The sequence below is a fragment of the Lepidochelys kempii genome, chromosome 7 (assembly GCF_965140265.1).
Source record: "Lepidochelys kempii isolate rLepKem1 chromosome 7, rLepKem1.hap2, whole genome shotgun sequence".
In the NCBI taxonomy this organism is placed as follows: Eukaryota; Metazoa; Chordata; order Testudines; family Cheloniidae; genus Lepidochelys; species Lepidochelys kempii.
The window spans coordinates 22,389,082-22,401,175 of NC_133262.1; the positions used below are offsets into that span (position 1 = coordinate 22,389,082).

The 12,094-nt window shown below is 55.8% G+C and overlaps 1 protein-coding gene across 4 annotated transcripts in view; it reads right to left on the bottom strand.

Annotated features, from left to right (window-relative positions):
• The window catches only part of PLXNA1 (plexin A1), a 274,489-nt gene that overhangs the window by 52,501 nt on the left and 209,894 nt on the right, over positions 1-12,094 (bottom strand). For all 4 annotated transcript variants that reach the window (XM_073351348.1, XM_073351345.1, XM_073351346.1 and 1 more), the window contains 8 exons: positions 11,529-11,680; positions 10,323-10,443; positions 9,495-9,631; positions 8,357-8,524; positions 6,815-6,908; positions 5,668-5,907; positions 4,590-4,733; positions 1,263-1,497 (listed from right to left, as the gene is read on the bottom strand). In XM_073351348.1, the coding sequence (XP_073207449.1) occupies positions 1,263-1,497; positions 4,590-4,733; positions 5,668-5,907; positions 6,815-6,908; positions 8,357-8,524; positions 9,495-9,631; positions 10,323-10,443; positions 11,529-11,680 (1,291 nt within the window). The remainder of the gene's footprint in view (positions 1-1,262; positions 1,498-4,589; positions 4,734-5,667; positions 5,908-6,814; positions 6,909-8,356; positions 8,525-9,494; positions 9,632-10,322; positions 10,444-11,528; positions 11,681-12,094) is intronic.

The window sequence follows — 12,094 nt, forward strand, 5'->3', positions numbered from 1 at the left end:
AAAGAGAAAAGGCAGGGAAGAGATTGCGCCTTTTAATTAAAAGCAGATCCTTTTATCTGCCAGCTGTGGAAGAGGAGACGAGATCCCCTCCTCCCTCCCCTCTCTCTGTCACTATTGCCATCTACATGGATTTTTAGGGATTTTTTCTTTTTTACTATCTCGTTTTAGGTGCCCACTTCTCCCCCAGCCTCTGGGCTGGCTGCAGTTGGCAGGGTCACGGCCCCAGGCACTGGCTTGCAGCGATAATGGGCAATTAGGTTTTATCGGCAGGATCATAAGAGGCATTCCGGTCCAATTTTGCAGCATCCCTCTGTCACATAATGAGAGACTCACGGCCCTTTCCAGGCAGGTTTCTCTAGCCTCTTTTGTCCTCTTTTAGACTTTAAAAACATAAAATCCTTAACCGAAAAAATAAATCCTACTAAAACTAAGTTAAGTCCCCCCCCCGAAGTCACTTCGCCTGCTCGCATCTCCGGTCCCAAGGGTGGCTTAGAGCAGGGCAAGGTCCCTGTAGATCAGGAGCACAAGGCCAGTACTGGGATGAGAGGGCAGATTTATCAGCCTGTTCTGGGTGTGGTGAGTTAGCATGTGCCGTAGGCGAGCATGAAGCTTTGCAAGCAGACATGGTGCTTGCAGAGCTAGATACTAGGGGATATGAAAGAGAAGGGAGCAAATAGGAAATACTTGTTCAGCAAAGACCCTTGTGCCATAAAACCAGGATGGTGCATCGCAAGGTACTGTGCTGTCACTGTGGTGAGACCATGCAGCAGCCCTGTGTCATATACAGGGGGAATCCTTGTCCCACACTGGGATCAATTTTATCCCACAATGGGACCAGACAAGGTGCAGACACATCAAGAGCCAGAACAAGCCGTGGCAGGATAGGGACCTGCTGCCTGCAAATGCACACGCAGCAACCTATGGGAATGCAGATGCAGCCAGGGAAAGGACCCAACAATGCTGCAGAGGATGGGGGCTTTCAAGGGAGTCTCTGTAGAAATGAGCCTGCCTGCCTGCACGCACATGGACACCAATACCCTGAACATCTGACCTGGGGGGTTTTGGCTGAGGGATCATGGATGTCCATGATACTGCTACCTCCTTCACCAAACGGTAGGGTGTGAACAGAGAGTCTTGGAGCAAACACAAGAGGGGAAACCAATGACCCAGAGGCAGCAGAGCTGGCAAGACAGGTGAAGGGGTTGACGGATGGGGACAGGCTGAAGCTGGGAAGCCTTGGGGAGAGAAGCAGAGAGACTCACCCTCCTTGCACTCCAAGGCCACGCGGGACTCCAGGTTGTCCATCTGCAGCTGCAGGCGTTTCAGGGTGCGGTCAGCGTCCCGGGACTTGCGCTTGTAGGCGATGAGGACAATGATGATGATGAGCAGAAGGAGGCCGCCCCCACCGCCGATCCCGATGATGGCAGGCAGTGTCAGGAGGCTGTCCGAGTAGATCTGCAGCGTCCCCGGGGAGAACTCAAACCCTCCAGCCTTGATCTGAGCCACATGGGAGGGAAAGAGCTTCACATTAGGGCCAAGGGGTGGGCAGTGGCTCACCTCCCTGCTGAGAGGGCTCTGTGAACCCTTCTTCCACCCACCTGCCACCCTACAGGCTGGGGGTGAAATACAAAGAGAGAACTGCAGGGTCCCCGGCCGACTCTCATATGCCCCATAATGCATCTGGGGACAGGAGGGTTTTGCAGCTGGGTGAGTCAGGGAGACTTCCCATTGGCATGGGGAAGAGATCAAAAGCAGGTTTAGCTCAGGGGGTGCAGGTCAAGGTGCCTCTCCTAACTGAGGCAGGTTATCATCAGAAGGGTTTTGCCAGCTGGCAAGGGGCAGGGGGGGCCTGTCACCCTCACTGGAGCTCATCAGTCCCCCATGACATCCCCATGAGCCAACTAGGGAAATGTGGTCTAGGTGAAATGACTATCAGGGGGTGCACAATGGAGGTTGAAAAGCCATACTCAAGAGTAGTTATCAGTGGTTCACTGTCACTGGGCGGGGTATCTAGTGGAGTGTGACAGGAGTCTGTTCTGGGTCCGGGACCGTTCCATATTTTCATTAGTGACTTGGATAATGAAGGAGAGAGTACGCGTATAAAATCCGCAGCTGACACCAAGCTGGGAGGGGTGAAAAAGGCTAATCTCATTCTGGGTGAATTAACTGGAGTGTTTATGTAAGACGGGGAAGGTGATTGTCCCACTCTACTTAGCCCTGGGGAGGCCTCAGCTGGAGTCCTTCCAGGCACCACACTTTAAGAAAGGTGTGGATAAATTGGAGAGTCCAGGGGAGAGCAAAAAAAATGATCAAAGGTTTAGAAAACCAGACCTGTGAGGAAAGGTTAAAAAAGCTGGGCAGGCTGAGGGGGGACCTGATAGCCACCTCCGCACCCGTCAAAGGCTGTTATACAGAGGACTGTGATCAATTGTTCTCTGTGTCCACTGAGGGTAAGACAAGAAGTAAGAGGCTTAATCTGCAGCCAGGGAGATTTATGTTAGATATTGGGGGAAAACGTCTAACTCTAAGGGTAGTTAAACTCTGGAACAGGCTTCCAAGGAGCCTATCCCTGTCACTGGAGATTTTTCAGAATAGGTTGGCCAAACACCTGTTGGGATGGGCTAGGTTTACTTAGTCCTGCCTCAGTGCAGTAGGCCGGACTAGATGACCTCTTGAGGTTCATTCCAGGCCTACATTTCTATGATTCCCTCCTTAAACGGGGGGTGGGGGTGGCGAACCTCCCTTCCTCTTCCTTACAGGGGAGGAGGTGCATGCTGGAATGGGGTTCTCAGAAAGCAGGGACCCCCAGACCGCAGGATCTCTGTGTCCACACAAGTGGCAAGTGTCCAAGGTGTGTAATAGGAAGGTCAGATCATTATCATGCCAGCCTGGGCTGAGCCCAGTGAGGAAAGCGAACCCTCACTTCCGAGGGGCATTGACACCAGAAGGTAGCGACCCTGTGGTCTGGAGGAAGCCATGGGCCAGGCCGCAGAGGGCTACAGTGCGAGGGGCTTGTCCGAGCGCACGTAGAGCTTTAATGGGATGCAGAAGACATGCTGGTGTGTTGTCAGCACCTGTGAGGAGCAGGCAGCGAGTTTGATGTCTCATTCAGACAACATTACAGTAACAGATGGGATGTAAAGTGAGTTCCCTGATGGATGAGAAGCCTGGGGGGACCGTTCTGGGTCCCTTTCAAATACACAAGGCTGCACGGAGACCCTGAGTGCCGCTGCTGCTGAGCTACAACCTGACAAAGAATCTTACTTAAAGCTAACCCAGGGGCTGGGGGAAGTGAGGGGGGTGGAAACCCTTTGACCATATGGCTCAGACGAGTCTCCCGCGGCCAGTCGGGAAGGAACCTAGCCGGCAGGTCCAGCCAGGCCCACCCAGATTGTGGGTTACAATGGAGCGCGCTCATGGCAGGGCTGGATGGAGCACTCAGCCACTCTGAACAGACTACTGGGGGTAGGGGACTGAGCAATAGGGAGGCAGGCAGCCAGGGGCTCCTCCCAGCAGATCTAAGCCCCTGCATGTGCACATAATCCGGTGTTGATGAGCTCTTACCCGACAGGGACCAGTGGCCAGCTGGCGCCAGGCAGGGGGCGAAAGGGGAAGGGCTCCTGCATGCTCTCCAATGTACGCCAGAAGGGGATTAACCCCCTCGGTCTCCAGCCACTGCCCCCTTGATCAGTAAAAGGGGATCTTAATGTCCCAGGCTGAACATGAGCTACTGCTGGGCACACCATGGTGTGTGGTCAGACTGCGCTGCCCCCAAAGCGACCATCGGTGAGCACCGTGCCAGACCAGACGCTTTGGGAGGCCCCCAGGAAACAAGGATCTTTACAGAGCCCAGTGCTCTAGCCCGCAGAGGAACAGCACACCAGCAATGCACTCAGCTTAACAGGCTACTCTGTCCCTCATTGCAGCATGGGCTGAGCCAGAGGGGAATGACCCTGGGGACAGGGCTGGAATTCAGCAGGGCCCCATGCAGGAGGGGATTGAGGGCTGGGGTATGGCAGGGTGCTATGAGGGAGGGGGTTGGGGTACGGCAAGGTCACATGCAGGAAAGAGTTGGGGCTGAGGTACAGCAGGGTGCCATGCAAGAGGGGTTTGGGGTACAGCAGAGCCCCATGCAGGAGGAGGTAGGGGATCAGCATGTCAGCCCATGCCCCACCCTACACACACACACACACACACACACAACACATACACACTTGCTGTCAATGGCAGAGCTGTGCTTCTTGGTAACTTGGGGTACTTTTACGATTGGACACCACAAGGCAGGTTCCCGGTGCTGTGTGCACGCTGCTGCCTGGGGGACTCCCCTGGGGTGTTGCTACAGACCGTGCTCCCAGCAGGGGTGGGGAAATGCAGCTATCATTGCCTCAGAACTCAGGTGGGACCCGACAAGGATTGATAAACGATATCCCATCTCTGATGTGGAGCTGGAGGCTGTTTGTCTCGGGCCCCACCACACAAGGCTTGTTCAGCGGGAAGAACAAGTGCCCAGTGCATGGCATGGTGCAGTCCTGGCAACACCTGCAAGGATGCCAGGGCCCAAAGAGGCCGGTCTCGGTGGTTAGCATTACCGTGACTTTGTGCTGTCCCGTGAGGTTCGGCGACTCGCACAAGAGCTGGGTCTCGGAGACTGTCAGGGCGCAGGGAGTGTCACCAATCAGCACCGTGTAGTTCAGCCGGGAGTTACCAGCAGCCGGCGGGAGCAGGTTCCGGCCCTTTAAGGGAACAAGGAGTGAGATCATTAGCTCTCCCGCAGATGGATTCTCCCATCACCAAGCAAATTCTCTCCCTCAGCCTTCTAACCCCAGGGAGAGCAGGAGGCTGCAGGGATCCTTCTGCTCCCCCTTAGTCCTTGATAAAGGTCCAACAAGAAGTGAAGGAGGAGTGGGAATCTGAGCCAGGGAAATACAAAGAAGATGCACCCAGAATGGGCCAAACTCAGGGGGCACGCTCCCTGATTGCAGTGCAGTTACCTCAGGGATGACTTTGTCCCTGAGCTCTGAGAGGAGGGACGCCCCTCCCACCCATGGAGACACACGGTTAACCAGGGAGTGCCCTCGTCTCAAACACTCCACGGCCCTTCTGCAAGGCTCTAAGGTGCCACATACCCACTCGCCCCATGGGGATATTTAAACTGGGGCTTCGTAATCTGGGGAGCACCACCCCCTGGTGCCAAGGGGTCCCAACCACCCTGCCCTTCCCATACTGCTGAGGGGAGGGAAGCAGTTTGGAAAAGGTTGAGACCCCCCTGATTTCCATCTCCGTGGAATACACTCCTTTGCCTACCTCCGGCACGCACAACCCCACTTCATCGGCCTTTACCAAGAGCCAGAAAGTCCCACCTGTCCTGCAGGCAGAGGGTCTGTAAGGACACAATGGGGTTCGATGGCTCTCCCATTGCAGGGCAGGGAATACCCCCCTTCCCCCACTTACCTGGCCGGCACCATCCATTTAACCCCCAAGAGACCAGCTGCTGGGCCAGCAGCTCTGAACTGAACTGGTCCATCCCATCCCTGTTTGAATTCTCTGACCTGCTGTACAGGTGCAGTGGGGAAATGCAGCTGGCCCAGGGCGGAAAAGGAAGCCAGAGATCTGGGGCTGCAATAGGGCAGCACAGGCAATGGTGGAGAAGAGCTGTGGGGGGCTTACCTTGAGGATAAGGGGAGAGCTGGGCTTGAGCTCCAGCATGCCAGAGGGGCTGAGGGGCTCGAAGACGGGGTCTGGATAATAGACGAAGTTGGTGGTATTAACAATCAGCAGCGCCTGGACATTATCCATGACAAAGCCAATCTCATCTGGGCGGTCACCGATCTCAGGGGGGCTCCGGGACGGGTTGTCGATGGATGGAGCGTAGCACAGTATGGTGGTGTCGTTGTAGACGGTGCAGTTCTACAGAGGAGACAAGGCACCAAGGCTGATCAGACCAGTCTCCCACCATCTCAGGCTGTGATACGGTCTGGTCTCACAAGCTAAGTTGGCTCAAGAGTAGTCAGTCCCAGGAGGGGAGACCCCCTGCAAGAAGTAGTTGTGCTGAATCTGTAAGGGGGCACTCTTCCCTCCAAATCACTCCCGAACCTAAGAGGTGCTGTGCTGTTGGAAGCCCTTATAACGGAGATGCAAAACCAAAGTACTGAGCACTTGTGGCCAGTCAAAATCCAGAGGCGTTTTGCACAACAGCTGGTGCTGGGCCACACCCCATCCATAATCCCATCTTCTCACTGCTCCCAAGGGAAAAGGGATATAAAGTGGAGCCCCTATATCTTCCCTCACCACTTGGGCACTGCCTGTCAGTTCCCCCCGAACTGCCAGCGGGATACCGGATTCTTCTCCACTCCCTGTCCTAGACTGTAGTGTAGTGTTGCTATGCAAACACCTCATGTTCCATCCCAGAAGTGGCTGCATTTCAGTGCGGGGTGAGGAGACCCCTGTATGCATGGGGCCTGATTTTCAGAGAGTGGATGTAAGGAGAGACTGCCAGGGACTAGAGCTTTGCTGTCCCTGAGTCAGTACTATTTCTTCTTCCAAAGCACTTTCACGAAACAGCATCCAGTTCCCCACTCCTCTCCTTCTCCCCCACCAGTGACAGACCTGTTTTGGGCCCTCCCCAGGTGAGACCCAACTGGCTTGGTGTCTCTCTTCTAATGACTGAGACCATCAAGGTCACAGAGGTACACAGGGGAGGTGGCAGGACATGCTTTTCACTGGTGTCCTGCATGGAAGCAATGAGATAGGACTCCTTGCCCTCCCTTCCCCAACCAGGCATGGGGCCTCCCCAGACAGCCAGAGATCTACTTACGTTCTCCCTCTCAGCGCTGCTGTACTTGGCACGGATCCTAGGCTCTTTGATGGTGGCCAGGTTGGTGCCTGTCACAGTCAGCAACGTCCCACCGCTAGGAGGCGCAGAGAGGAAGGAGTTAGGAGAGGCTACTCTGGCACAGGGTACCCAGGCATTGGTGAAGGTGGGCACATGCCATCGCTGCTTATCTTGGAACCTGTCCCATCCTGTATGTAACATGAAGCCCTAGAGACTCGCTTGTAAAACTGGAATATGGGGTTGTCCCTCCCAATTCCAGTCTGGACACATCCAAACAACCCACCAGCACGGGCCAATGGTGCCACGCTGGCTTCTGTCCATGCAGCAGGACCAGCTGACTTCCACCTTCAGCCGCCTCGGCAGATCGGCCAGAGGCTTCCATTTGAAACAACATCGCCCCTGTGGACCACTCCCATAGCACTTACCAATTGCCACCTCCGGGCAAGCGGAGCACCGAGAGCACAGCACAGAGCCTGGCTGCTTTGGGCAAGTTTTCTGCTGTGCCTATCGGCTTCATGCTGCTGGAAGGTCCTGGGTTTGCAGTCCTGGCGACTGCAGATCTCTGCAAGCTCACAAACCAGCTACAGCAGGCTGCCATAGGGCAAGCTTCCCTCCGCCACAGACCTCTGGGATGTGTGGGAAGTTCAGTCTCCAGGGGCACACTCAAGCCTTGGCCTCTCTGCTGAGGCTGCCACCATGGAGCCGATTGGGGGTGGGTTCTGGAACATGTACACCTGCCTACCAAGGAGCGAGACCCTCCCACCCCGTCTCAACACAGGTCCCCGAAGCGGCAGCAGCTGAGAACGTCCAGGGTACATTCCGACTGGCAACCTCCCTTAGCCATCCAGTGAGACCCAGAGGAGTGTGGGAGTCAGAAATGGAAAAGCCCCAGGAGAGTCCACCCAAGTATGTTCCGGGGGCCAGACAGAGCGTTCTCTGGGTCTTTGCTTGAAATGCCCCAGAGCAGCAGGGCTTCCACCCAGGCCTTTTGGGGAGCCTATTTCACAGCCAGGCTCCAGGAGGGCCGATGGCATGTGCAGTTTAATCAAGTCCTTACCTTCTGCTCCAGCCAATTCAAGCTTTTTAACAGCACATGTAAACCCTTCAGAAATACTTTCATGTTATTCCCTGCAGCCAAATGCCAGGCTGAAAGCCCTTTCCTCTTCCGCTCCCTGCCAGTCTAAGCGCTGCAATCCCAGGAGTGCGCTGAGACCAGGTACCACACCGGGCACCCCTGGCTACTCCTGCTTTCCTCCCAGTGCTCTGGAGCGTGTCCAGTATCCAGCCCTCCAATGGCCTACTGCGGCAGCGCCCAGAGGCCCTGGTCAGGATGGGAGCCCAGGTCTATGAGGCGCTGTACAGACATATCAGAGGCACAATCCCTGCTCAGAAGAGCTGTGCTAGGGCCCCACCTCTCTTGTATACTCAGCATATGCTCACACCTGCTAGGGCTCATGGGTAACTCCTCCTTCCCCCTCAGTCCACCCTGGTGAGCATGAGGCTCCCTGACCCCTGCAGATTTACCTGTTGATGCTCCACTCTGGGTCTATCTTCTGGATGGTGGGGTCCTCTGTGTAATTGTACTTCACATCGGGGTTGCTCAGCTCAGCCCGGTTGATATTGATGAGGATGGGTGACCCACCAGGGCTCTGGCCTGGTGGCGTCCGGCACCGGATCTCCCGGGCGTTCCTCCTGGGGACAAGGCAGAAGAGCCATCAGATACTGAGGAGGCTCTGAGCATCTCTGGCTATGGGGAGGGGCAGGACAGCATCTCCCCCCGGGCTGCACCTTGAGCGTCAGACTCTATTTCATGGTTACCAGCCCTCGCGGGCACCCTCCACCTCCTCCTACCCCAGAGGTGGGTACAGCAGTCAGTGATAGAGGCGGGACACAGAAAGCCACCAGCCCAGTTGTGCAGGTGCCACAACAGTGTTGGAGAGCACCCCCTTGTCAGTTCAAAACACAACTTCACCATAAGCCACGGGACATCTGGGCTGGGGAGTTTCTGGCAATCAGAGAGGGAGCTCTGTGGGGTGTCCAGGACAGCCTCATCAATGCAAGCCCTCCTCAGTTCCAGCCACAGCCTCCAGCTGGGGTGCACTTTGGAACCTGCCGACACATCTTCTGGTCCCACCAGCCTTGGGCAAGCCCAGTGGAAACAGCTCCCGAGGCACTGCCCTCTGTCTCTACCCATCTCCCTGCCTTCCCCCGGGGAAGTGCTGGTGAAATTGTCAGTTAACAGAGAGAAAAATAAAACAAAAGGCAGCAGGAGAAGCCAGCACAGCTCCCGACCGTTCCCCAACGCGCGACTGCTGCAAACAGCAGCGATTAGGGTTGATAACCAGTAATTACCACAGGAAAATATTTAAAGAGCCGCTCCATTATCATCCCTAATCTAAAAATTATCCACTTCATGCCTCAGGGCTTTGTGATTTTAGAGACAAAATCCTCATTCTTTGGTCTCTTTCAGGATCCTTGGAAATACAAAAGCCAGGATTTCAAGGGAGAAATTCTACAGGAACCTGGCAAAGGCACCTCACTCCAGAACTTCGTTACACCCCAGACATGGCTGTGGGTCCACTCCCCATCCTCTCCGCACAGCCCAGGGATCATACCTGATTCTTCAGCCCGCCCCAGCGATCCCCTGTCCATGGAACCCTACCAAGAAAAGACACACTGTCGTCCCCCGATGGTCACTGTGACATCACTGCCCGCATTGAGGTGGTTGCCCTCAATGCTAATCCAGGTGCCCCCAGAGAGGGGACCCCGAGCCGGAGTCACACGGTAGAAAGTGGGCGTCTGTCAAGAGAAAGCAACAAATCCAGCAATTCAAGCGTGAGCAGCAAATGACAACGTGCAAAGCCAGAAGCTGAGGGCGAAGGGGGCAGCTGCTATCAGAGCAAGATGTGTAGGAGGTGGGAAGTAGCTGTCGGACAGCAACAACGCACTGAAGTTTAGGGCAGGTGTCTTGAGGGATCCCATACCCCGCTGAAACTGCAGAGGTTTTAGAGAGGCAGAGCAGGTAGCCGAGTTTTGACCAGGACACCCAACTCTTGCCAAGAACACCCTGGGATCTAGAGTGACCAGCAGAAAGGAACCTGTTTTTTCTTTCCAGCTGAAAAACGGTGCTTCCAAGCAGCAAAGTGTCAACTCAGAGCAAGACGCATTGTGTCTGGAATTACCGGCTCTGCTTCCCGGAGTGTCTGGGTCTTCCTAGGTCTCCCACCCAAGTCCAGAACCAGCCCATCCCTACTTAGCTTGGGAGAACTGACAAGGTTGTAAACCAAGGTGGGCTCACTGCAGGCTTCAAACTGGGAAGATGATTACATAATTCCCCCATGTCCACCCCTCCTCCCCACTCCCCAGAGATTTACTTCTATGGGCTCTGGTGCCCCTGGGAGGGAGGGGCATTGGTAACTACAGGGCAAGGGGAGGCAGACATGCTGGCAGCCAGAAGGAGAGAGTGGTGGATAATACTGTATAACCTTACCACAAACGTGAAGCTTTTGGGGGATGTGGCCCTGTAGCTGGGGGAGCAGTCCCTGATGCACACCTCCACACGGGCATCGTGCGCTCGGCCTGGGCTGGCGTCTCCGATCTCACACACAATTCTAGGGGAAGCAGGAAAGGAGGTCTTAGCGCATTTCCCATGGTGGGGCTGCTCCGCAGAGCTACACATGGATGCCCTGGAGCAGAGGGGTTGGGGAGCCGAGGGCTGGCTGGGCTGGGTGTGCATGTCTCCTGGAAGAGCAGCTGCCATGGTAGCTAGACTAGACTAGACTAGTCTAGTCTAGCTTGACTAGAGGGTCATGACTAATTTTGCACAGCTCTTTCCTTGCCACTTGGCCCTGTATTCTGATAGGCTGTTATGATTCACACGATTCAGTCCATGGAGAAGCAGGAAGTTACGGCTCCCAGCAGTATGTGCTTGGAGGGGAAGGGAAGGGACAGTCCAGCACTGATCAGCTGTCAATGGAGTAGACCTCCTGGCTGCCAAGGAGCTCCATGTGAGCACAAGGACATGTGGAGATCTTCCCCAGAGAGCCCATGTCCCCTCGTCGCCTCTGTCCACAGCAAGCAGAGCCGTCCGCTGGCTCTCTCCGACTGTTCAGGTTAGCCCTTCACTGCCACCCAGCCCAGGGACAGGCCTGGGGGCTCATGGGACCAGAAGAGCTGTTCTCACCAAGAGACTGTGTCAGGGTTTAGATGCCCCAGGACACAGGCAGGCCCGTTTCCCTGATGACTTGCTGTGGTGGTGAACCAGTTATCAGGGAGAGCTAATGCTCAACCTCGCTGCTTAACTGCCCTTTCCAGCCCTGCTCCCAGCCAACTGCGAGGCTGGACGTGCTCAGACAGCAGCGGGTGTCAGAGTGGGGTCGACAGCTCTCCGCTGATCGAGATCACAGCTCTAGGTGAGGAAGGCAGCAGGGGACACTAGGGCCAGTCTAGAACTGGCCAGCGTGGCCTGCAGGCTGGGTGGGTTTGCAGCTGCCATCTCTCTGCACTGGCTGTGCATGGGCTTTGCCCCTCTCTGCTCCAGCTCAGTGCCCCAGTGTTAACACCAGCTCACAGCAGCGAGGGTGAGCGCTCCCACTCAGAACACGTGAACCCCTCCAACCTGGAGTGGGGATGTGGGGCGCCATCTCTGGCTACCAGACCAGGGTATCTGACCGCCCCCTGCCAGTTGGGCACTTACTGCTCAGCGCTGATGTACTCGCTCTCGATGGGAATGCACATCACTTTGCCGACCCGCACTCCCAAGCGCACATCCTCAAACTTCAGGCCTAGGTTCTCTCCGGTGATGGTCAGACGGGTCCCTCCCTGCCTGGGGCCCGTCTCAGGTGACAGCTGAGAGAGAGCAAAGCAAAGCTTGACTTGGAGGCAGCAAGAGGACAGGGAGAGAGCACTCTGGCCAAGGGTACACGGGCAAACACTTTGGGCTATGATAAGGGCCCAGGGATTCTTACTGCCCACACAGAGCAGAACAGGCCTGGGCTCCCCCGAAAGCCCCACAGACGGTAAGCTGCCTGGCACTTCGGTTATCTGCCTCAGGTGGCGGAGCAGTGGAGTCCACCCTGCTGGGATCTGAATGTGTGGCTCCAAGGAATCTGGGTCTTTCAAGGCACTGAGCCACCCCCTCTAACTCACAGGAACTCTGCACACGCCCACAAGTGCCTGCTGATGCATAAGCACAGGCCCAGCCACAGGGACAGCCATGGAAGAGGCAGGCCTGCCTGGCCTTCAGGCAGATCACGAACTCTC